Raw genomic sequence first — 27,701 nt, forward strand, 5'->3', positions numbered from 1 at the left:
CAGATGGCCTTTTCTGACTCACTGGGCTTTTGGGGTTCTTTCATTTTTTATGCAGTGAGGAGGGAAAGATGTTATTAAATGTAGCCAGGTGAAACTCATTCCAGTGTTTAGTGTAGGATGTTACTGTCACAGACATTGCTGATTGTGTGATGCCATGTGCTCGATAAGCATAAGGGAGAACTGTCTGCTTAAGTTTTATGGGCTAATTAAAACTGGTCAGTGTGGATGGAACAACACAAGGATGAGGTAACCCCATCCCCACACGCCCAGAGCCTTGGAAACAGGTAAAACCTGCAACCAACTTACACACAGCCTGTGGACGGAGTGACAGAGTTGACTGAAAATAAGTTTTCACCACTCAGTGTGTGTGGTGGGGGGTGAGGAGGACAGAAATGAAAACTAAATTTTGTTACAAAAACAAAGCAAGGAGGCAGTCGTGCATATCTGAGAGTGTGGACTACCTTTTATGCCAACTACTGTATCAGGGAGCAAAATCTACGTCTCTTTAGGAAGTTCTACCTCGTTCTACCTGGTAGGGCCACTCAAAGTAGTCACACAAATTTTAGTCATTGATCTGGTTCATCAGGAAGCTCTCCTAAGAAGCTGTTTGATTTTTATTTCACTTTTTCACTTCCTATTGGTTCAATTTATCAGGGTACAGACAAGCTTGTGTAACGAAGTCTACTACAAACCTACAGCTTAAAGAGCAGAAGAGGCTGCTTCTCTCCTCCATGGCAGCCCTGATGTTAGGAGAACAAGGTGTTAGGGGTGGCCTTGTTCCTCATGGTCCTTCCTAGGACCAGATTCTTTACAAAGCTTTGCTCCTCCATCCTCTGCCCCTCTATCCCCTAGGATAGGGCAGGGTTCATTCAGCACAGGTCTGCTCTCTGTTTCTCTAAATCAAGTTTCACTGAAACTGCCGTTTGGTTACATGTTGCCGATGACTTTTTCCAGTGGAAATAGCAGAACTGATTAGCAGCCAGAGACCACACCTTCCACAATGTCCAAAAGATTTACTTCCTCAGCCTTTACAGAAAAAGTTTGCTAATCCTTGCCCTGGGATGTTGTCATTGTCTGCTTGGGTGAAGTTGGGGCACCACCATACCTGGGTCTGGTTCGCAGAAACAAGAATTCTTCTGAATGACAGGTTGGGCTCTGCTCGCTTTGTGATAATTCTTCAATACTGCACTTTACTTTCATATGTTATCCTTCAGTTTAAAAAGTTCATTAAAGTACTTAATTTTCAGATGGATTAAGACCTAAATGTAAAACTCAGACAATAAAAAGCTTGTAAAAAAAAGATGACATGCAAGGAACCTGGAAAAATCCAATCCATGTTGGAGGGAGACTATTAGATCTGGGAAACTCAGTCCCCAAAACAAAAGATAGACATATTTTATTGCATGAAGAGTTAAGTCTTTCTTATAAAATATTTTTCCATACAAAATATTTGTAAGTTGGATAAGCTAGGGATACCATAGAAAGTGTAAAAGTTAAAATTTAAAAATTCACAGAATTCACAGTGTTAAATATAAAAAGTTCAAATTCTCTAGTAATCAGGAAATTCATACTAATAAATCATTTTATACTCCTCATGCAGGCAAAAATGCTGAAACCAGTATAAAATTTACTAACGTTGAGTAAGGAAATGGTATTCTCATACATGTTTCATAGACATTTTATCTGTTTTTAAAAGCTACATAACAACACACATTAAAATTAAAAATACATTCTTTTACCCAGCAATGTCACTGCTAAAAAGCTATCTCAGACTAACAAAGTCACATATGTGTACTACAGCTATACATTCAAGGTAGCAAAAACCACAAAGATAAATGGCTATCAATAGAGAAAATGCTGAAAATTAAAATACATCCCTACTTTAAAAATTTTTACATTTTACATACATTTAAAAGAATAAATAGAACTATATTACTCACTTTAGATTTCAAAGACATATCTAAATGAGAAAAGCAAAATGCAGAAAATTGTGTATGATCTTATTTTTCTAAAACATAACAAAAATGTGTACATTGTATTTATATGTTTACACAATTATATTCACTCATGCACTGAAATGCATCCACATGAAGAAAATCTAGGTTGTTATCATGACCTACCTTAAGACAGGAGTAGAAGAATTATATAATGGAAAAATGAGGAAGGTAGGGGAAGCCAAGCAAATGAAGTAAGAGTGCAGGAAAAAGCTATACTTAAGAATGAATGGCATAATTATATTTATTCATTTATATTAAATTACATATGAAATATATAGATATACATCCTCAAAAAATTGCTATCCTCACTTTAGGTACCTGAAATATCTTTTCCTTTAAAAAAAGTCTTAAAAATTAAGAGAACATATTAGTGGAAAGATGAGTAGAAATAAAGCTAAAAGAAATTTAAAACATATACGACTGAATGCCACTAGATGTCAGTAAAACCCCAAAAAATATAGAAACAACTGCTAGAAAAATTTGCTCTTTTATCTACAATCTTTACTGCATAAAAATACTCAAATTAAATGTAGTTTACCAGGAATGAAGTTCCTTAAAAGATAGGCTATAACTCTTAATAAAGAGGTTAATATCAACATATAATTCCCTATTTCCTAAGTCATCTAATTTTTAAAACTCATGAATTATGCCCACTAAAAAGATGATAAACTATTTGGTCAATCGATATGCATTAATCTCCTATCTATTATGTGTAAAACATAGAGGCAAATGGAAAGAATCATTAAATTTATTAAGTTTTTAATAAAATAGAACAAAATGCAAATTAAATGGAATGTTTACAAATAAACCAGTACAAACTAATGTTCAGTGGCACATCAACTATCTAGAACTCAGATACAGCAACATGACTTAGTATGCAAAGACCAAACAAATGAACAAATAAGCCATTAGGCAGCTAAAAATGTGTGTCATAAAATTTTTCACTGAAACTCATACTTATGACCAAGCCTCTCTACTGTCTACACCAAAAAGCTTGATTCTTATAATATGGTTTTTAAGATATCCAGTTGTTCCAGTTACTACCTCAAAGTTGTATATAAAATACAACTACTTTATTAGGTTCCTGGGTCCTATAGCTTAGTAATTTAGACGTGAATGGCAGGATGGAGTTGGCTTGTCTGTGGGTAATGCCCACAGCCTCAGCAAAGATGACTCAATTGGCTACGGTGTGGAACTGGACAGGAGTCCTTATACATGGCCTCCCAATGTGGCTTAGATTTCCTCACAGCTTGGATATGGTAGCTGGAATTTGCATTATGATCAAGGGCACCAGGTACAAGTGTGTCAGAAAATAAGGTGAAAGATGCATCACTGTTTATGACCCAGCTTTATAGGGTCACATGATGTCACTTTTACCCTATGCTTTAGTCAAAGCAGCCACAAGCTGCCCAAGTCCACCAGATCTCTAGATGGGGAATGGTAAGGTCACATAGAATAAGAGCGTGTGAGATGAGAAATTACTGTGGCAATCACCGGATAATACAATGTAACATAGTCTGCGCTCCAGCCATAACAATTCACATTCCCATTATGTGGAATACACTACACCCTCCCCAAGATCTCCAAAGTCTCAATCCATTATGGCATCAGGACCGTCTCAGACCTCATCCTCTAAATCAGGTCCAAGTGTAGATTTGGCTCCCCAAAAGTGGTTTCTCAAGTAGAGTCCTCTTGATTTGAAGATCTATGAAATAAAGTGACACATTAGCCGACAGCCGTCCAACATACAATCGTGGGACAAGCACACTTCACAGGCTCTCTCGGTCCAAAAACCAGAAGAGCCAGGAGGCACAGAGTAACCACTTAGAAATCTCCAAAGCCCGAATCTTCACTTCATTAGCTACGTTTTCAACTTTCCATATTATGGCAGTAGCAGTTCAGCTAAATTTCCTTTATTATATTTAACAAAGGTCTCCATTCTTCTTTCCTCCAGGTTCCAACATTTTCCCTAACTTCCTCAAGGCCCTCACTGATAGCCTCCTTCAGGCCTGTCAGGTTTCCTCTCCAAGGTCCTTCCAGTTTCTGCCCACTGCTCTCGGTCCAAAAATTATGTAAGCATCTCACTTCTAGTACCAAAATCTGCTCCAGTTATTATTTACATATAACAACTTATTCCAAAACCTAGTGATAAAAATGATATTACGATGCTCACAGATTCTGAAGCAGAAATTCAGACAGGGTACAGCAGGTTGGCTTGTCTCTGTTCTACAGTGTCTGGGCCTCATCTAGCGATACTCAAATAGTCATTGGCTGGAATTATAAAAAAAAGTACCTAACATGGCCTCTCCACATGGCGTGGTTTCCTCACAGCATGGCAACATCAGGGTAATTGGTCTTACATGGCAACTCAGCATTAAGCACAAGCATTGCAGTGAACAAGTTAGAGGTGTATAAACTTATATGACCCAGCCTTAGGAGTCACACAGTATCACTACTCTATACTGTTTGAAGAAGAGAATGAGGACAGGAGACAGTGTTGCGGCCATTTGGGGAAATTAAATCATCTACATCAGTTTATCAAGAAAAAATGGTGAAGAAAACCAAAGTGCTTCTGTCAACAATAATGACAGGAGGAAGAACTAATGGCTGCAACATACGTACATATTTCTCTCAGCTGAAATAGATCTGCCCTTAAATTTGATCTTGATAGGATCCAAGTGATCCATTAGCAATTTCACTGCCTACCAGAACAAAAATTAAAAATCTTAAGAGGAAGATAGCATAACCCAAAGATACTACAATATATATCCACATTGTCTACCATGTAATAAAAAAAAAGGAAAGAAGCAAGAAAAAGTGATTGATAACCAAGAAAATGATTAGTTAAAGCAAACATTTATTCATGATAAAAACTCTCAATAAACAGAATAGAAAGGAACTTCCCTCAGTGTGATTAAGGGTTAAAACACCTACACAAACATCATAATCAATGATGAGAAACAGAAGGTCTTTCCCCTAAAATAGATACCACTTTTTTTCAACATTGCATTGGAGGTGCTAACTACTGCCATCTGGCAAGAAAAAAAAAAAAGGCATATAAATTAAAAAGGGAGGACTAAAATTTTACTTATTTGCATATGACAATCTTATAATGCAGAAAATCCAAAAGAACACACATATGCGGGCGCACACACGTACACACAATTAGAACTAATGAACAAGTACAGCAAGGTCACAGGACATAAGATCAAAAATCAAAATGAAATGTATTCCTATAAATGGCCAATGAACAACTGGAAAATGAAAAAAAAAACCACAGTATCTTTCATAATAGAATCAACAGAAAAAAATATTTAGAATGTGAAAAGTTGTTCAAAACTCGTGCACTAAAAATTACATACACTGCTAAGGGAAATTAAAGATCAACAAAAGAGAAATAGTCCCTGTTCATGGATCAAAAGAGTCAGTCTGTTAGAGATAGCAACTCTCTGCAAATTAATATTGATTCAACCAACTGCTATAAAAATTCAAGCTGGCTTTTTTGGTAGATATTTACAAAATGATCCTTAAATTCTTATCAAAAGGTAAGGGGCCCAAAAGAGCCAAAACAATTTTGGAAAAAAAAAACACAAATATGAGGGATGCACTTTACGACTACAAAAACACTCCAAAGCTATAGTAATCAAAACAGTGAAGTACTGGTATGAGGCTAGTCACATAGATCAAAGGAATGGAATTAAGGGTCCACAAATAAATCGTTACATTTTTGGTCAACTGATTTTGACAAATGTTCCACGACAACTCAGTAGACAAAGAATAGTCTTTTTTTAGTAAATGGTGCTATAAAAACTGAAATCTACCTGCTAAAAAATGAAGTTAGATCCCAACTCACATCATACATAAAAATTAACTCAAAGTGCATCAAAGATTTAAATATAAGAGCTAAAATTATAAAACTTTCAGGGAAAAAAACCTGTGCAAATATTTATGAACTTGAATTAAGTAATGATTTCTTGTATTTGAAAAATATAAAGCAAATGCAACAAAAGAAAAAAATATATACACTGAACTCCACCAAAATTAAAAACATTTGCACTTCAAAAGGACATCAAGAAAGGGAAAAGATAACCCACAGAGTGGGGGATAATATTTGTAAACCATATATAGGATAAGGGGTTTGTAGTCAGAATATATAAAAAACTACTGCTACTCAACAATAAAAAAGAGAAAAACTAATTTAAACGGAGAAAAAATGTGAACATTTTTATTCAAAGAAAATACACAAATGACTAAAAAGCATATGAAAAAATGTTCCATGTCACTAATAGTCATTAGTCAAATGCAAATTAAAACCAGAGGATAGTATTTCACACCCACTAGAATGGCAAAAATAAAAATGGCAGATAATAAGAAGTATTTACAAGGACATAGAAAATCAGGAACACTTACATACGGCCAGTAGGAATGTAAAAATAGTGTGGTCACTTTGGAAAACAGTTTGTTAATTCTTTAAATGTTAAACATGCATTTACCTATGACTCCGTAATTCCACTGTTGGGTATGATTCCAAGAGAAATGAACCCGTAGATTCACATAAAGGCTTGTACACATATGTTTTTAGCAGCATTAATCATAATAGCCAAACTTAGAAACAACCAAAATGTAATACAGTTGACCCTGTAACAACACAGGTTTGAACTGCACGAGTCCACTTATACACAGATATTTTTCAATTGGCGCACCTAGTTCAATGGACTGCAGTTCAACTGACCCACTGTAATTCAAACCCTCATTGTTCAAGGGTCAACTGGCAGTTGTACAGGGCTGACTTAAGTTATATGCAGATTTTCAACTACACAGGCAGTTGGTACTGCTAACCCACACATTGTTCACAGGTCAACTATATATTCACACAATAAAATTCAGCAATAAAAAAGAATAAACTACTGATAGATGTTATGACATGGATGAACCTCAAAAACATTTCGCTCAAAGAAGCCAGACACAACAAACCATATATTGTATAATTCCATTTCCATAAAATGTCCATAAAAGATAAGCTATACGGACAAAAATTAGTGTTTGCTTGAAGGCAGGGAGTAGAGGTGGGAAAGGACATGGGGATTAACAGTAAATGTAAAGCAGAAATTATATTGGGTGATAAAAATGTAAAAGTTATTTATGGTAATGGTTACACAACTTGTTAAAATTACCAAAATATTACTGTACACTTGGAAAGGGTATATTATGTTATGAAAATATGCCATGACAAAGTTATTTTTTTAAATAATGGCAAAAAAAATTCACAGAAAAATAAAAGCTGAGAACATTCGTTGTTATTAGAACCAAACTAATAATAAAGGGATATTGAAAAACATAATAATGAAACACTTCAACATTTATGGGACGCAGCTGAAGAATGCTTAAAAGTAAGTTTATAGCATTAAACACTTCTATTACAAAAAAGAAAAACTTTAAAAAAGTAAGGTCTCCACCTCAAGAACCTAGAAAAAAGAAAATTAAATCAAACACAGAGTGAGACAAGGAAAGAAATAATAAAATCAAAGCAGAAATAGTGAAATAGGAAATTGAAAAATAGGGAAAAAAATAATAAAACTCCTTTGAAAAGATCAATAACACAAATCATTAGTGTGACCAAGAAGAAAGAAATTAGAGAGGATTCTCAGAAGATGGTGTAGTAGGAAGCACCAGGAATCCATCTCCTTACCTAAATTCAATTGCACTGATACCAAATCTGATAGAACTGTTTTGGAACCCTAGAGTCTACTGAATGCTAGCAACTGCCAAAGAAAGACTTGGTGGTGAATTATTGATGAAACGTGGTTAAGTGCAGTCAATATCAGCTCTTAGCACAGTAGTGGCTACCCATCTTCCACCTCCCTCCCTTCTGGTGGCCAGCCCTGTGCATTTCCTGGAGCAACTTGCATGCAGCTCTCAGGAGCTTATTGCTCAGGTGGGTAATAAGTACTTCCCTGTTTCCCTGAAAACAAGACCTAGCTGGACAATCAGCTCTAATGCATCTTTTGGAGCAAAAATTAATATAAGACAGGGTATATACTATATTATATTTTATATTATATTATATTATATATTATATTATATTATATTATATTATATTATATTATATTATATTATATTATATTATATTATATTATATTATATTATATTTATTATATTATATTATATAAAACCAGGTCTTATAGTAAAATAAGACCGGGTCTTATATTAATTTTTGCTCCAAAAGACGCGTTAGAGCTGATTATTCAGCTAGGTCTTATTTTCAGGAAAACAAAGTATGTCCACCAAATATCAGGGATCTGTGCTTTGATCACTGATTGCAGTTTCAAATCATGGAGGTGCACACACAGAAGTGGGAAGCCATTGTTATTAGGTTAGTGCAAAAGTAACTGCAGTTTAAAAGGTTAAAAAAATTGCGAAACTCACAATTACTTTTGCACCAACCTAATACGAGCTCCCCCCCTCCCAGCTGAAGTGTCCTCTAAATTTAAATGGCTAGAGCTTTTATTTTCTTTTATTCCCTTTTCACCTTTCTCTTTTTCTCCTCTTGGGAACCAAACATTTAAGGACTAGGGCATTCAGAAGCAACCACATATACAGGGGAATTTAAAAAGTCCCTGTACATGCCTACTATATATGCAGGCTCAGAAAAGGCATTACATTTATACCCCAGAGTAATCCCTTACACAGAGACAGCACAAACCCTGGGCAAGGGTGAGAATCTGATTTTCAGTTGCCATGTTAAAAGGTTCAAATGTCCAGTTTTCAATTAAAAAATTGCAAAGTATACAAAGAAGCAAGAAAACATGACCCATTCGAAGAAAAATAAATAAATCAACAGAAACCACCGCTGAGAAAGACCAGATGGTGGACCTAATAGACAAAGACTTTAAAACAAGTGTCTTAAACATGCTAAAAGAATTAAAGGAAAATGTGGAGAAAATCATGTATGAACAAAATGGAAACAACAGATAAAAAATACAAAGTCACACCAATTAAAATTCTGGAGCTGAAAAGTGTAACAGCTGAAATGAAAATTTTACTAGAAGGATTTGAAAGCACATTTGAGCAAGCAGAAAAACGCATCAGTGAAACTGACTACAGGACAATTGAAATTATCAAATCTAAGGAACAGAAAGAAAAAAGACTGAAAAAAGTGAACAGAGCCTAAGGAATCTGTGGGACACCATCAAGACCACAAGCACACACACTGTGGGAGTCTCAGAAGAGAAAAATTATTTGAAGTAATTGCCAAAACTTCAAATTTGAGGCAACACATGAATATAAACATCCAAGAAGCTCAACACTCCAAGTAAGATGAACCCCAAGAAACCCACCATGAGGCACACTGTAATCAAACTGTCAAAAGACAAAGAGAGAATCTTGAAAGTAGCAAGAGAGAAGCAACTCATCACATACAAGATATAAGATTATCAGCAGATTTTTTATCAGAAATTTTGGAAGCCAGAAAGTAGTGGTTTGATATATTCAAAGTGCTGCAAGGAAGGAAAAAAGAAAAACTGTTAACAAGAATCCTATACCTAGCTATACTGTCCTTGAAAAGTAAGGGAGAAATTGAAAAAACATTCCCAGATAAAAGTCGAAGGAGTCTGTTACTAAACCTGTCCTGTAAAAAATGCTACAGAGAATCCTTCAGGCTGAGATGAAAGGACATTAGATAATAACTTGAAGCTATATGAAAAACTAAAGATCTCAATAACAGTAAATACATGAAAAAGTATAAAATCTAGTATTGTTCTAACTTTGGTTTGTAACTTTGCTTTTTGTATTCTACAGGTTTACTGCATTTAATAAAACAATAATTAACCTAAAAGCTAATATGTTAACTTTGGTTCACAAATCCACTTTTTTTCTGCATGATTTGAAGACTAGTACATAAAATCACAATTCATTACTCTATGTTACTGGACATAAACAACAGTATTTCTGGAAATTATGTCCTAACTTCAAAAACAATGACAACAATATCAACATATTCAATGTACATGGATGGATCTTGAAAATATCATGGTAAGTGAAATAAGTCAAGATGGAAAGAGCTGAGAAGCATATTACTTCATTCATATATGGGATATAAAACAAAAAGTAACAAATGAACAAGACAAACAAACAAAAACTCAGACACAGACAACAGTATAGTGGTCACCAGAGGGAAAGGGGGTGGGGGAAGTTGGAAAAGGGTAAAGGGGGTCAAATATATGGCAATGGAAGGAGACTTGACTTTGGGTGGTAAACACACAATGCAATATACAGATGATGTTATTGTAGAATTGTACACTTGAAACCTATATATAATTTTATTAACCGATGTCACCCCAATAAATTTAATATATATATGTATATATATGTACAAATAATAAAACTGATTGTCCCTAGCTACCTTATGAAATTTCTAAGTTTCCCAAATACTCTTTAAATCACCAACTCTAGTTCTTCAAAATTATTTGTCTTACACTGACTTTTAAGTATACTTGTATAATTTTGGTTTTATCTTTACACCAACACAATACTCATAATTTGCTCAATGTTTACTTGTAATATTAATTCCAATTCACAGGTAAATGCACTGACAAACTATCTAACCCCCTCCAACTAAAAAGCAGTGTTCTTGAATATCCACAGCTAACAACCAAAAACATAAAACCAAATTAAAAATAGATATAACTACAAAAAATTGAAAAAAAGAAAAATACAATGGTATGAGCTAAAGAGAGGGAAGGATGGGGATTAAGTCTGACTTCTATATCCTTTTAATAAATGTCAGTCCTCTAAACACCTATATTTTCCAGGAAATATGGTTATATAGCATTAATTCTCCATGTATTTTCCATGATTACAATTATAACTCTACAAAGTAGCAACCAAAACAAATACATTTAGTTAGGAAAGACACCTGAAAAATATCAGAAGGTAATGGTAAAATTATATCTAATGACTGTGAAACCACATGCAAAGTTTACCGAATTAAATGTTTTCTAGATATAGTTAACTCTTGAACAAGTTGGGGGTTAGGTGTGCTGACCTTGCGCTGCAACTTTTGACTCCCCCGAAACTTAAACTACAGTCCCTCATTATCCACCGGGGATTGGTTCCAGGACCACCACAAATGCCACAATCCACGGATGCTCAAATCTCTCATATACAGTGGCGTACAATGCATACATTGTTGTAACTATACATGAACTTCATTTCTTTGGCATGCATTCTGCTTAATCCAAGCCAGCTTGGTTTAGACAGACAGAACTATAACTCACTTGAATTCTTTCCCCAGATCCTCCTACCTGTACTTATATGCTACGTCCATCCTAATCATTAAGCCCTTAGGACATCGGGTTCTGGTCAACACCAAATTCACTTGAGAATAAAGTTTCAGGTCTATCAGCCATGACTAGGGGTACAATAACTAAATCTCAAACCATGGGTAAAGGTTTAATACAAGAAATCTAATACCTTGGCCCAGTTACATTTCAGCTCTGGACTCATGAGCCGAACAGTCCCACGGACCAGATCCTCCGGAAACCAGGGGCTGGAACAATGCTCGGACTGACATTAGGACCTGATCAACTCTCCCTGCCTTAGCCCCCACCAATCACAGAGCCCCCAGCCCTAGCGCGCATGATGAGTGATTTCCCTGATACTACAGTATATAGCCACGAGAGGCCATGGGGGAGCCAGTTTTCTGAGAGCACTGGCTCACCTGTGTCTCCTGACTTGGCGCCAATTCCTTAAATAAACCTTTACTTTCTTTGCTGCAAACTCCTGCTCATGTTTTGTTTGGCTTGGATGCACACAGGCAAGAGGACCCTCTGAGTCTACGGTAACACCACCGCATTCGTGGATTCCCAACCTCAGATCAAAAATACTGTTTCCAATTCGAGATTGGTTGAATCCAAGGATGCGAAACCCAAGGATCCCGAGGGTTAACTATATTTGTTGGAAAAAAATCCACGTGTAAGCTGACCTGCACAGTTCCAACCTGTGTTGTTCAAGGGTCAACTATACTTTAGGGATGAGCCACATTTCCTAAGCAAGTTTTTTTCAAATCAAATCATCACAATTCCTGGTCACATAAAATTTCTGTAGCATTCCAATCATTATCTCCTGGGGAAATAATCTCAACAATCTAGATTCCTTCAATGTGCTTTAATATTAAAGGTTGCCCTATGCTTACCACTTTTATTATGTATCTGGAACATCTAAAACAAAACAGTAATTACTGGGTATCCTATGTATCATTTGTTGCCAAACAGATGCATAAACGATCTGAGCTTTCAACTCCCTCTCCTGAAAAACAAGCAAAAATTAATGAGTATGGGGTACTATAATTTTCAGAGCATTGTATGTTTCATTAAGAATTACTCAAGACTTTATTTTGAAAAGTCCTACTATAAACAGAATTTCTTTTTACTTAATTCCTAGAAGTCACAATATAAAAAGTAAAGAAAAAATATGGCACAAGTCATACATACACTAAAACACATACTCGTACATATAATTATACATATACTATAATTAAAACATTTTTTCTTAAACAATTAGTAATATGTGTCCACTTTGGAAAATACATATACCCCATTCTAGTCTTTATTTAAAACTGCATGTATAATTTCCCTTATTCATAAATCCTACCTTCAAAATAGAAATTTAAGCATTAATCTATTACACTGTAAATGTGTGTATGTGTATATAAGAATACATTGTCCTAAATATTTCAATTTCTTACAGAGCAGCATGAGAAATCTAAGTTAGTATTTCAAAAAATATTTTCAAAAGAAATGTAGTTGCTTTTTTATAATGATTATTACTATTACTAACAGTGAGCATTTATGTCCAGGTACTAGTGATATGCTTTACATGTTTTAACTTATTTAAATCCTCAAAACCAGCCTTTGGAGTAGTTATTATTATGATCTACATTTTACAGATGGAGAAACTGAGGCACAGAGAGGTTAAAAAGCTTTTACTACCATGCTAGATTCAATGCAACCGATTCATAAATCCATATCCATTACTATCCCTGTATTTTCAGAATTCATTCTGGCATTTTGCATGACTGTCAGCCATTCCCCTTTGGATATCTAGATATTACCTCAAATTTACAATGTCAGATAAAATTCTTCTCTATGCCATTCCAGATTTCCTTCAAGGCTGACTTCTAGTTAAATAAGAAATTACAGGAAGGTAGTACATATGTACATGCAGCACTGCCTCTTTACCAAAAACTGACCAGACATAGTTGTACTGTTTTGAAAAGGTGGCTATATTCTCTACTTCCCATAAGTATTTATTCAAGGACTTCCAGACAAGTAACCAATTAACCAACAACAACAACAACTGCAAAACATCCTTAAATAAAGACCAGTAACTTATTTTGGAAAAAACAGCCTGCAAATAAAAACAATTACCTTAAATAATTAAATATCGATATGTTATAGTAGGCTGAAATTATTGTAAAGTTGAGCCAATTTTCTATATGTAAGGGTCCAACTTCTGTAATTAAAACAATACCTGTGCAAGATAAGATAAATGCATTATTCTTCTAGGCCATTTCTAACACAATGACATTTTTTTACTATTATATTTACTCTGAAGTATAGCACAGAATTACTGTGACTCTATATGTATAGTATGGACTCCAAATACAGGGACAGAGCCTAAGAGTTTTCACATATAAAGTCCAGAATTATTTTCTCTCACAAAATAATTCAGAAAGTTATCCGCAAAACTCCCTGGAACAGGGGTTCTCAACCTTGGCGTTACATCACCTGGGGAGTTTAAAATTTAATGGTGAGGCAACAGCCTGACCAATTAAAACAGAATATAAAAGTGAGACCCAGGCATCAGAATTTGTAAGTTTCCTTTCTTAATTCCAATGCAAAGCCTACGTTGAAAAGCACTGTTGGTGGAGCCTCTTTTCTAAAATTTTTAATAGGCAAGGCAGTTTCAAGTACTGGTGTCTTCAACCAAGAAGTGCTACAAACCATTTTGCCCAACACTCAGAGCACTTGCAGGCAGTAACAGTAGCCAACAGCAGTGGTTACTACAGCCCTTGGATGAGTAAGAGGGGTGGGAGAGTAGGCAGTATTCAAGGCAATTGAACCAGTTTTTGATGTTTTCTTATTTTATTTTTTAAACGATGTCTACAGCCAAGTATATTTGCTTATTTCTAGTCCACAAAACCATGTTACTTATACTTGTCTCAAAGTTATGATTTTTCCTTAAATGGAACTTCCAAAAAAATTTCAGAAGTATAATTTAATGTTCGGTTCTCTAACTGCTTTTGCAACAGCTACTGCACTTTAGTTGACTTCGTAATTCACTGTGTGCTAGGAATGAAGGAGGTGGCGTGAAGATGGGGAACAAAAGCAAGCTTTTTATGGAAAAAATATAAAGGTAGAAATATACACAGGTAAAGAAACAATGTAAGTGCCACAAAGTATGGGCTGATGGCCAAGAGTGTATAGAAAACTCTTCCTCAAATAATTTAACTACTTTTCAAAAGGGAGTCTAAATAATGAATAAAAGCAGACTTTGGAGTTGGAGACATCTGAGTTGAAAATAACAGCTCCTCAGTTACTAACTTTATATCCATAGGCAATTTACTGCATTGCCCTGAGCCTCCTCCATAAAACAGTCACTTGGGAGTGGGAGGCTTCTTCCCATTCCTGATGTGTCCTTCCATGTGGAAGTATTCACGGGTGAAGTGCTCTCCTAGCATACGGCTCCACTAGCCCCTTTGCTCCCTTACTCACACACCAGAAGTAGGGGCAGTGGCCCATTGAGAAGAAAACAGATACACGCTAGATTAGCCTCTACTTCTGCCCTCCCTTTCTTTTTGGAGATAACTGCTTCAAGCTGTAAGTTTGGGGTACCCTCCCCCCCATATGAAGAAGCTCTGTCTGCTGATGTGGGTAAGTCTAAATTAATGATTCAGTTCTCTTTTTTTAATTTTTCAATTATAGTTTACATTCAAAGTTATATTAGTTTCAGGTGTGCAGAATAGTGGTTAGACATTTATATAACTTACGATATAATTCCCCCCCCATAAGTCTAATTCCCCCCCCAATACCATATATAGTTATTACAATATCACTGACTATATTCCCTATGTTGTACTTTATAGCCCTGTGATTAATTTGCAACTGCTAATTTGTACTTAATCCCTTAATCTTTTTAACCAAGACCAGTTCCCTTCCCACCTGGCAACTATGAGGTTGTTCTGTATCTATGAATTTCTGCTGTTTGTTCGGTCGTATTTTAGATCCACATGTAAGTGAATTCATATAAAAAAATGAAATTTTACCATTTGTGACAACATGGATGGACCTAGAGGGTATTACGTTAAATGAAGTAAGTCAGACAAAGACAAATGATTCAGTACTGATAAACCTATTTGCCAATGGACATATGCCACATTCATCAATACTGTTTTGGGGTTTATTTTAAAAGTGATATTTTGCTCAACAATAGTCTTGCTCCTTGTCTCTCTCTAAAGTGGTTTAGAATTCAGTAGAAGAACCTGGATACTAATCATTACACTCCATTTAAACCTTAGTACTAACCACTTTAAAGAGCTGTCATAAGCTTTAAATGAGATAATACATATAAAACTTTTAGCACAGTACCTGGAACATAGTAAGCATTCTACCATAACAGCTACTAAAATAACAGACTCAAAAAAAAAAAAAGAAAAAGGGCCAATTTTAAAGCGTTTATCAATTCACTATAAAACATGTAAATATGAATTCAAATGTAATACTCTAAGGTACATCAATAAAAACAAGAAACCTCCACTCATTGAAAGAACATAACCTGTTATTAGTTATAACAAGGAATAACATACACATTTCTAAAATCAGAGCAAATATTCTTTAATTTAAGAAGGGAATACTCTTTATAGCCTATAAAATTCTCAGTAATTCTTCCGTACAGAAAATGAAATATACTGTGCATAAGCAAAATCAGACAATATTATAGCACACAAAATATTAAAATTTTATATTTTAGAATAAGTTTGATGTCTAAAAGTTTTAAAAGGAAATATGCTAGTCCATTGAGTCTATAAATTTAACTGCATTAGCAATATGCTACCAGCACATTCAAAAAACCTAAATATATTATTTCATCTGATAAGAAAAATATATAATAGAAAATTGATTCTTCAAAATGAGCCCAGGAAGCTCAGTAACAGTAGCAAGATTTATTATTTTGAGATCTATAGACTATCAGGACTTTTGTGAAACCCTTGAAATTATTTGTAAAATGTCATGCATATACTTGCACATATGGTTAAAATCCTTACACTCTGACTACATTTGCAAAGGTTACCATTCAAAAAAGGTAAAGATAGCGAAGCATCATTTTATCATTCAAATGATCATCACTCTCAATTTATCCATTTATTCACATTTTCTAGTTAAGTTTTCTTGCCAAACAGTATTTTCAATATGGATAATTTTAGTCCAGTATAGCAAACTTGTAAAGAATCAAAAATAGAATCTACTTTTCAAAAATGGCTACTTACCTTTTAAGCGTCGTTCTGATATTTTTTCGTTAACAGGCGGTGCTTTGACTGCTGTTCTCAAGACTATTGTGTTATTTTCCCGTATTCGTTCAGTTGGTAGCTTTTCAAAAATGTTTTCAATGCATTTAACATTATTCTTCACACTATTAGGTACTTCCCAAAATGAAGCTGCCGCACACTTATCAAACGTAATGGTACTTTGGAGATTATGTTTTCCACTATCAACCTTCTTCCTCAGTGTGAAATTTCTAGAATATCATCTCTAACTAATATGGCTTTTTTTTAAGAGGTTCTCATAGACATCTTTCCTCTTTATAGTTTCCTGCTTTTTTAGCTTCTGTTTCTTAGTGTGTGTACATTTTATATTTTCTCTTTTGTAACAATTTTGATCCGACAACAGGAAAATAGGCTGACTGTAATTTACATTCCTTTTAGTAGATCTAGTAGTAGTAACTGAATCAAGATGATCTGAATCTTTAGAATACATTCCAAGAGCAGATGCAACTAACATATCTGCCAAATTGTTTTTCTCATAAATGACATCTACTTTCAGTTTTGTTTCAAACTATTTTCCCTAAACTGAAAAACTAAGGCTGGTTTACTTAGGCAGTCTTGATAAAAACCTTTGCCTGCTTCACTCCAATGTTTCCCTTTAGCAGGTAAGATACCATACAAGATACAAGGATAACTTAGCTTTGGCAAACTCGAAAGTCCCTCAGGAACAATTTTAAGATTTTTTATAACAGAATAAAGTATGTAAATGGAAAATCCATAGTCAATGAACACAATAAGTAAAGACTGGTCAAAGACTTGAGAATTTCCACTCTATTCCACTGATCTCCCAATTCATATTTGAACAAACAACTAGAACCAGGAATTGTGTGCTCTTGAGGCACTTTTGTAAGTTTTCTGGTAGATCAGAAAGCAACATAAAGAGAGATTTTACTGTGTCAAATAAATTTTCTAACTGAACATTGAAGTCTGATGGCAGAAACAGCAGTGACACTACCAGAGTATTGCCTGCCACTCTGGAGCTGTGCCCAAATAAATGATCTTATTGGACATGATGACATAGGAGTCTTAGATTCCATGTTGAAAATAATGTTTGAAGATCTAAGTCTGTTTTCTTCAACATGAACTATATTTAAATTTAAATATTCCAAAAGGAACAGGCCATCTACCAAAATTTCTGCTTCCTAGGCAGAGTTTAAATATTTCCAAAAAAGGATGTTTATTTCCAAATGAGCACATAAACACACAATGGATTCAAATGGCATGTTACCAAATTTTTCAAACCAAATCCATTTACAAGGCACAGCTTGTCTTGGAATACTTCTGAGCTCACCATTAAGCACCTTAGGGCTACAGTAAAGGCACTACTTCCTATGATCACAGTACTGAGAGAAAAAAAAAAGAAAAAAAGCACTTTCTTATCCATACACTTTTGTCCTACTTTTGATCAATACCACTTCAAAGTTTTTTTTATATTTTGCCAAGCATTCTAAGCCTTTTTCAATATTTTCCATTGATAAAAAAGAGGTGTTTGCTTTACTTCTCTAGTAATTAATATTGTTAAATCTGGTAATTTTTTATTTTTCGATAACTTCACATAAAATGTCCCACTTTTTGAAACAAAGCATTTCAGCCTTTTCAAGTTGTCCAGGTTTTAACTGTTCAAAAGGAATATTAACCAGCTGTTGGTAGGATGATGGTCGAAGGATCACAGAACCTTCATATTCATTTGATCTCCCTTTCTTCATTTCATTATCACCAGGGCTCACCTTCTGAAAGACAACCTAAGGCATTTGCAACACTGTTTTCTACAGTTTTGAACATGCTGTCCATTTCAGTAGTTCACTGATGACACATTTTTCATCACAAATTATATTTACTTCCCATTTCTGTCCATGCTTTTTCAAAAATTCACAAGAAACTGTTTTGTTACTTACTCTTGAAGCAAAATAATCCACAGTTTTGCTGTCCCATATCTCATCAGGCACATTCCACTTTACTCCACTAAGAAAAGAATGGATTCCTAGCTTAGGAATTGTTAAGAATTCTCTCTTAAGTTGATACATTTTAGATGTGTTTACTACTGCAGTGTTACCATAGTCAATAAATTCCACTTCAAAAGAATTTCCTGGCAAAATTTTCTTTATAACCGCTCTGTAAATGGCATTGTCAGTAGAGTATTCTGCACCTACAAGATCTCCCACCATCAGTTTAACTGATTTTCTCTCATTCACTCTATATGCTCTTTTTTCATTTAGAGCATCTGCAAGTTGGATGATTATGTTTTCATTCTCGGCAAGCTGAATATGGAAACTTGCTGGATTACTGATATTAGACACATATCCTTTAACTTTGGCATTCAAGTAAATTTTGAGTTGAGGAAGATCTTTGATCTGTGGTCTTGTAAGATTATACAGGTTTTGTGGGGCTGCTTGATTTAATTCTCTGATAAAGGATTGTGACACGATCCTTACTGATTTCTCGCCCACATCATTTTCATCAGGACTGTGTAAAGATCCAGGGACAATTTTCACACCTTTAAGTCCATCACTCAAAGATTTCTTCATTTTGTTTTTGGACACAGGTTCTATTTTATAACAAACCGAAGGCTTCAAAAGTTTGCCACATATACTTTTGGGATTCACTGATTGATCTATTTTGCTTTCAGAATACGTTACTAGACTAGTTTTATTTATCATATTATGGTGATAGTTGCTTTCTATTTTGCCTTTCAAAGAAACAGCAAGTCTCTTCTCATTTATTTTATGACTCTTTTCCACACAGTGTACTTGGTCACAGTGTTTTTTTCCATAATCATGAAGCAACATTCGAATTTTCTGATTTATATGTTGATATCCATCATACAATTCTATACCAAGCTGGCCATCTGACTCCCTGGACAATATCATTGCCCTTAATTGTTTTCCCAAATAATTATCTTCAAACCAGCTATTGATTTCTGCTGGAATATGTACATCTCTAAGATCTGACAAAAAACACTTAATAGCTTGCATAGGTGTAAATAGCAACTCTGGACACTGATCTGAAATAGCCCTCAACATACTTCCTTCTACTAATTGCTTATTTCCAAAGTCCACAAAATAGACCAGAAAGTCAGATAATGAATCTGTTGGCATTGCTAAAGCTCTATAAGAAAGACCATCCTCTACGTACTTAGACAGGCACAATCTCATTTTACTAGAATATTCTGGACAATTTTTGAGGCTACTAATTTCTGTGATTTTTGTTTCTATCATCTCTAGGTCTTTATTATTTCTACTAAGTTGGCAATAAAACTTTTGGGGACTATATATATGAGATATATATATTTCTTCCTCACTTCCAATTTTTACATTAAAGGAGGAATAATAATAACTGTAAAGACTAGCTGAAGATGGAAATGGCTTTGATAATGTACTATATTGTGCAGAACCATGATTAATAAGAAATTCTTTTGCACTAGTAAATGGAGATCGTAAATTCACTAAATTACATAAATTGTTTGGTTGTATAAGAACTAAGGCATAGATGACACAAGTCAATAACCCTTTAGATGAAGAAATAAAATTCCCAAAGTCTCTGCACGCTTCTCTTGTCCAACTTAATAATTTACAACTAATGGGTTCAACTAAATGGTTAAGACTACATCTGAAGGCCTGGCCTTCTAAAAAAAGAAAATGTGGGTTAATAGCACAAAGATCTTTAATAAAAACTCTTTCCTGGTAACCATAATCAACAAATACTACGTCAACTTCTTTTTTAGATGCTTGAGTCAAAATAGCAGCTCTATACCACTTCCCATCTTTGGAATACTTAGCAACACAAGCAATCTGCCCAATCTGATAAGGATCAGAATGAATGCTGTAATAATTCTGAATTTGTTCCATTAGTAATTTTAGGTCTTCTAACTTACATTGAAGCTGGCATGAAAAGTCATTTGGACCACAATAATAAGAACACTTAACTTCAAGAACTGTTCCTGGTTTAAACATATATTGTTTATAAGGCCATGGTGACTCACGTCCCACAGACAAGGTGAAAGGATGTTTTAAATTTGAGAAATTGACAGATGGAGACTTTAATAAAGACAAATTACTTTCTTTTGGCTTATTTGAATGATACTTTTTAGGTTTGGGTCCTGCAAGAAGGGCAGAGAAGACCTTCTTAACTTTGTTTTTAGATTTTAAATTTAATACTGAATATTCACTTGCAGATTTTGGACAACATTCTGGTTCCATTTCCCAATATTCCGCATATCCAGCTTTTACCATAAGAGACACAACATCCATATTTTCTGAGGCTTCAATATTCTGAATATTTACACTATATTTCTCATCTTTTTTTGCTATAACTTGAAGCAAAACTGCTTTGTTCAAGACAATTTTTTTAAAATAATCAGTTGCTGCCTTCACCCATAAATCTTCAATAGGAAATACATGTGCAAGCGAACAGCACATGGCTAAGGCAGGCAACTCACAAAACTCTGGAAGCAAAATTTTTACATCAAAAAATGGTATAGAATCAGTATTTCCATAATCCAAAAAATAAACATTAATTGTACAATCATTAATTTCAGTGATCATAGCTCTGTAAAAACATCTGTCCTTGCTGTATCTAGCACAACAAAAGAATCCAGGTTCTGGGTTTCTTAGAATCAATTCATCATTTTCACACAAATCATAAAGTCTGTTTATATTTTTCATTATATCTTGAAATTCCTTGTGATGCTCCTTGGTGCGTACCCAGAAATTGTATGGGTTTAATACATATGCTATTAAAACTATGTAGGCTGTCTCTATCTCCATTTCTACAGTTTTAATAGGAAAACCTACTTTTAAAGTATCTTTTTTATTTAGAGAGTCTATCAACTGTTTAGTATTTCCAATAAAACTCTCAACTGCAAAACTGTTTGCATCAGAAGCACTAGTCTCTCTCAACATAGCAGATGTTTTTAAATCAGACACTGGACAAAGTACTTGTGTGCCCACAGTCTTCAACAGACACTTAGAATTCACTGTAGACTCTTGAGTTTGTAATGTTACATAATACAAATGCTCATCCTTATTGAACCTATCAATGTGTGCATATACTATTTGTCCTAACAAAGCTTGCTTAAATATACTCAGTTGAAGTTTTCTTGCATCTTCATCTGGACTATGTAAATATGTCAGAGAACACGGAAATGAAAATAGTGGTACTAAAATAAAATCCTGTTTAAGTTTCTTCACATGAATTGAGGGTACAGACTCACTACTGCCATAATCCATAAACCAAATTTTCACTTGATTATTGGGCAAGAGCTTCTGAAGGATTCCTCTATGCCACTGTCCACTTCTCCTTTTGGCAACACAAAGTAGTCCAAAATTATCATACGTAGGACTACTTTCTTGACTGATAATATCATAATGCAAATTCATACACACTGTCAAGTTTTCTAACTCTGGAATCCATTGAATTACTTGACAATAAAATTTGCTTGGACTCAATGCAGAGGATACCTTTACACTTTCAATACTACCTATTGACAAAGATGGCTGCAAACTATCCAGAACATGTTGGATATCTTGTAAAGTATCATTATTACTTACTGATACTTCAGGTTTCTTATGGTGTAACAAATCGGGCATTTGTCGTGGGAATTCTTTTAACATTTCCACAATAAGACAAAATGAATCTCCATCAATAAGTCTTCCTAACTGTAATTCAAGAACCTGGGATATAATTTTTGGCACTTCAAGAAGAATCATTTGAAAAGGCAAAATAGCTTGTACACAACCTTTCGTTTGTAGTCCTACTAATGACTTGAAATAATTCAATGCCTTAGGAGACCATTTTTCCCCAACTGGTAGTATGTTGGCAAAAATACCAATTACTACACGTGGTGGTAGTTCAAATAAGTTGCCACAAGCTGAAGCAACCTGCGTACTATCAACTCTTAGTTTTTCTCCACGATCTATGAGGAGTACTGTATAGAGTTCATTTTTCTTTTCCAAAACTCTTCCTCTCTGCCATTCTCCAGATACTCTTTCTTCTACCAAACAAAATTCATCAATGTCCACATTATTTTTTAATTTTGGTATATACTGTATTTCCTGCTGCAGTATGTGGTAGTCAAACTCACATTCAATATTATTTTTGCCTTGAAATTTCACCAGAATGTCCTTGGGAAGACATTCTATATGTGATATTGTCAGATCCACATCTGAAAATGTTGGTAATAGAGATGCAGAGTCCATTTTCTAAAAAGTAAGTAAGTACTAATTAGCTTCTGCACAGACAACTGTCAAAATTAAATGAAATTAGCCTTATATAAATTCAGTATGCAAACAAAAACCTTAAAAATAATTCTATGCCTGTATTTATCAAATTGAACATGGCAATAAAAGTTAAATACACTGGACAAGGTGGAGAGATAAACAAAATGCATCTAACTGTTCATTGCCTTTCCACTTTCAAAAAATTCTACTGAAATAACCAAGAGAACATAATAAATAGGGAGAATATGTGTGTGTGTGTGTGTATATGTGTATGTGTGTGTGTGTGTGTGTGTGTGTGTGTGTGTGTGTGTGTATTCACTGTAAAACAAAGAACAATATTTATTTTCAAGAAACTAACAAATTTCTACTAGACATCAGACAATGTGGTGTAACAGAAGGAAGCCAAAAAAAGCCCACTGGTGACCTCCTTCTCCTCCTGTGAGAAAACTACTTTCTCTCATTGTAGACTTTTTCCAACAACCCATAACTCAGAGGGGTGAGTGCTATAAGCAAGGGCAAATGAAGAACCAGCAGGGGACACACTGTTTCCACTCCCCACTCTGTGTCAATTAGCAATATTTGGACCCTATCAGCTTCATTACACAACCCCAAGATTCTTCCTTCATCAAGAGCAGCAGGTTGAGTCCTGGACAGCACTAAGGAAAGCCAGTCATTGAAAGACCCTGAGAGAGGTTAGGTACATCCAGGCCTATCATTGGCATGGCTGGCCACAAAAAAAAAGAAAAGGAGACTAGCACAGAGGCAAAAATCTCTACTGTATAGCTCTGCTGATTTTCTCTAGATTACTAGGAGTTTTAAACATACTGAGGAAACAGCAAAGAATTGTGTTTCAAAGGTCTGATTCCTGTGGTCAAAAAGGTCAAAAGCGAATAATGCATTTTTATATGGCTAAGTAGTTATTAAGATACCACAACTGAGATTAGGAAGAACTACATACAAAGAAGAAAGTTAAAACTGCATGGGGAAAGTTAACACAAAATAAAGATAAATGGAGTAGAAGAAAATTTTGAGAGAATACCCCAAAATTCAGAGGAAAAGAATGAAAAGATGAAAGAGCATGGAGGACAGGAATATAAAATCTTATCAAAGCATAAATGTTATTTCAGAGATAAAACAACAGAACAGGAGACCTCTCTCAGACTTAATACCCAACTCCACAAACTGAACTAGGCAACTAGAGAAAGAGGTTTAGGAACATCTGGGTACTATGGTTTTTATTTCACCCTTGAATTTGGTATGCTAATCATCATAGTCTGATCTACAGAGATTCCATGCTCTGCTTACTTGATCCTGGAGTCTCTAAGAATAAAATCAATGGGGAACACAGTCAAGACTTTCATTAGAAGAAACCAAAATATTTCAGGACAAGAACGGCCTTCTTCAAGTCACAGGCCTTTACTCAATTTCCAGACATTAGCCAGTTTATAAACCTCTAATTCCTCACATGAATAAAGACCAGGTCCTCTTTAAAAAGGATCCCATGCTAGATTATACCAAGAACATTCTTTTTGGCATTCGCCCAAAGGGTCATGTGACCATCCACCTGAGTAAATGGGAAAAGCAAAAAAAATAAACGGATTAGTCCTCCAGGAACCACATCACGCTTTTTAAGAATAGAAAGCAGATGTAGGCTGAAAGGGTCTTCCTTTAAATGAAGGTGGTATATGCAATCTAAGCCAAAGAAAACCCAGAGATACAAGAAAGTTGCATGATCAGGTTACTCAAACTACCAGAAGCCTACTCCTCTACCCTGTATCCCTCACCTCAGACAATACAAATGGCCTCATGGGGAGTTTCACAGACGAAAGGGGAAAAAATAGAGCTTGGTTTGCACATGCTCTCACTTAATCCCAGTAACCTCCATAAAGAGACTGCAGAAGCACTGCATCCCCACCCAGGGGAGGCCTTGTCGGAGAAAAAAAGGAACTAGTCACTATTTTCACTACCTATACCTGTACATCTACTTTCCCCAAAGAAGAAATTGCTTGGGTTAAGAAACTATGCATATTAATTGGCAATAGCTAATAGTTTCTACAGGATGATTAGTAATTCTGAAGAAGCAAGACAGGAGGACTTATTACAAAGAAGTCTGAAGAAGAAACATGTGGATTAGACTCTAAGAATTGACACATAAAAAGAAAATTTGTAGGTCCCACGTGATGCTCATCCAAGGGCCTCACTATGGAAAACATTCTTATTCAGGTAGACAGAACAACCTATTCTGTGGATGTCACTCAGCCTCCTTCATCTGCCTCTCCAATGCTTGCTCAATAGAATCATGAAGAAAGTCTCCAGTGTCATGGATAAAGCTCTTACCCTTGTGTGTCTAAAGATCAGACTGTAACAAGTCAGAAAAATTAGAGAAAAAACCATAAGCAGGGATTTTAAAACCAAACCAATTATTCTGCACTGTGCACAATTATATTATCTAAAGACACAACTTAAAATCAAGATGTTCTGAATCCAACAATCTTTACTCAATATTATATTCCTTAGAATATTACTGTACTCATAGAAAATACTTACTCTGTGTGTACAAGATTGAGACATCAGAAAACTTGAGTTTTATCTGACATTCAATAAATTGTGTGAAATTTGGGAACTGTGTTTTTTTCTTGGAATCAGATTCTAAATCTGTAAAATGAGAGGGTTGAATTAAATTAGGGATTTTCAAACAATTCTTTTTGCAGCAGCAGCAACAAAAATCCTTCTTATTCTAATATAAGATGCAAAAAAAATAGGAAACATAAAACATCTATAAATTGGATTCATAAGCAGTGTTCTAATAATTTCATAAACTTATACCATTTACTTATTTATAAAGCCAGTAAATGAGAATAAAACCATTCTGATAAACACCGTCTTATAGCAGCTTCATCATATAATTTGCATTATTGTATTTGGTAGCATAGTATTGAGCAAATCAGGCTCAGAAATATGTAATAGTTTCTCTATTATACATGATCCAACACAGATATCTTCAAATAAAGATATGGTAGAGCCACAACTTAAATAATAAAAAAGTTAATCTGATGGCACAAGTTAGTACTTGTCTTTGTTTTTAAATTTAGTATATCATATTTGAATGTTTTATTTCTTTTTTAAAAAATAAGACTATATATTTTAAGAAGTTAAATTCCAATCAATATTTCACAAACTCCTGAATTTAAATAAAAACTTCACAGCAATCACAGTTCTCATGAGGTTTGCAGATAATACAATCTATAACACTATTAAAACTCATATGGAAAACCCTTCCTATATTAAAATTCCCCGATTCTACAGAATACATATAACAGATAATGTCACTCTTACTGTTTTGGGATTTGTCTTCTGCAAATTCACACCTAATAAGCCTATACCAGTGGGGTCCAACAGAAATATAGTTGAATATACACATAATTTTATTTTATTTTTCCTTTAATTTTTATTTTTACTTTCAGGGGTACAAAACAATGTAATAGTTAGACATTTATCATTTATATCCCTCACAAAGTGATAACTTCCCTCTCCCAATCTACTACCCCTCTGACATTGCGTACAGCTGTTACATTTCCACTATCTCTATTCCTAATGCTGTACTCCACTTCTTGTGCATGTGTACATATATATATATATAAACTTGTAGTTGACATCCATTATTGTTCAGCTTCAGCTTCAGGTGTACAGTGCAGTGATCAGGCATCTACACCATCCGTGAAGTAGTCTCCCTAATAAGACAAGTGTCCATCAGATACCCTACAAAATCTTTATAACATTATTGGTTATATTCCCCAGGCTGACTTTTGTATCCCCGTGACAATCTTGTGGTTACCGACTGTGATTTCTAACCCCCTCACCTTCTCCCTCAACTCCATCCCTCTTCTCATCTAGCAATCCTGTTTTTCCTCTATATCTCTGAGGCTGTTTCTGATTAGTTCATTTATTCTTTTCTTTGGGTTCCACATATAAGTGAGATCATATCGTATTTGTCTTTCTCTGTCTGACTTCTTTCACTTAACATAATGTTCTCTAGGTCCATCCATATTGTTGCAAATGGTAAGATTGCATTCTTCTTTATGGCTGCGTAATACTCCATTGTATAAATGTACCAGTTTCTTAATCCAGTCGTCTACCGATGGGCATTTCAGTTTTTTCCATGTCTTGGCTATTGTGTATAGTGCTGCAATAAGCATAGGGATGCATAAATTGTTTTGAATTAGAGTTTTGGATTTCTCTGGATAGCTACCTAGGAGTGGAACTGCTGTGTCATAAGGTAGTTCCATTTTCAGTTTTTTGAGATACCCCCATACTGATTTCCATAGTGGCTGCGCCAATCTGCAATCCCATCAACAGTGCACAAGGGTTCCCTTTTCTCCACATCCTCGCCAGCACTTGTTGTTTGTTGATTTATTGATGATAGCCATTCTGACTGGAGTGTGTTGGTATCTCACTGTGGTTTTTATTTGCATTTCTCTAATGATTAGTGAGGGTGAGCTCATTTTCATGTGTCTGTTTGCCATCTGTATGTCCTCTTTAGAAAAATGTCTCTTCATGTCCTCTGCCCATTTTTTAATTGGGTTGTTTGTTTTTTTGGAGTTGAGTTTTTATAAATTTTGGATATTAACCTCTTATCAGATATATCATTGACAAACATCTTCTCCCATTCAGTAGGATCCCTTTTTGTTTTACTGATGGTTTCCTTTGCTGCAAAAAAACTTTTTAGTTTGACATAATCCCATGTTTATTTTTTCTCTTACTTCCCTTGTCCGAGGGAATATATCAGTAAAAACCTTACTCCGGGTAATGTCTGTAAACTTTCCTCCTGTATTTTCTTCTAGGAGTTTTATGGTTTCAGGTCTTACATTTAAGTCTTCAATCTATTTTGAA

The 27,701-nt window shown here is 34.8% G+C and overlaps 1 protein-coding gene and 1 long non-coding RNA gene across 3 annotated transcripts in view; both read right to left on the minus strand.

Moving 5' to 3' along the window:
* Positions 1–1,492: 1,492 nt before the first annotated feature.
* LOC109461063 (uncharacterized) overlaps positions 1,493–27,701 on the minus strand; it is a 90,114-nt gene continuing 63,905 nt past the window's right edge. The window contains exon 7 of one of the 2 annotated variants that reach the window (XR_016020499.1): positions 1,493–3,702. This is a non-coding gene — a long non-coding RNA (uncharacterized LOC109461063). The remainder of the gene's footprint in view (positions 3,703–27,701) is intronic. The other variant, XR_012496268.2, reaches the window with a different exon arrangement.
* On the minus strand, positions 16,805–22,790 carry TDRD15 (tudor domain containing 15). Its single transcript, XM_019747443.3, is given in 9 exon segments — positions 16,805–17,106; positions 17,109–17,360; positions 17,363–17,440; positions 17,443–17,531; positions 17,533–17,939; positions 17,942–18,028; positions 18,030–18,077; positions 18,080–18,176; positions 18,178–22,790. Coding segments are annotated over 9 exon segments (5,973 nt in total).

Source organism: Rhinolophus sinicus, chromosome 2 (assembly GCF_057876585.1).
Source record: "Rhinolophus sinicus isolate RSI-liver-muscle chromosome 2, RSI-T2T, whole genome shotgun sequence".
Classification (NCBI taxonomy): Eukaryota; Metazoa; Chordata; class Mammalia; order Chiroptera; family Rhinolophidae; genus Rhinolophus; species Rhinolophus sinicus.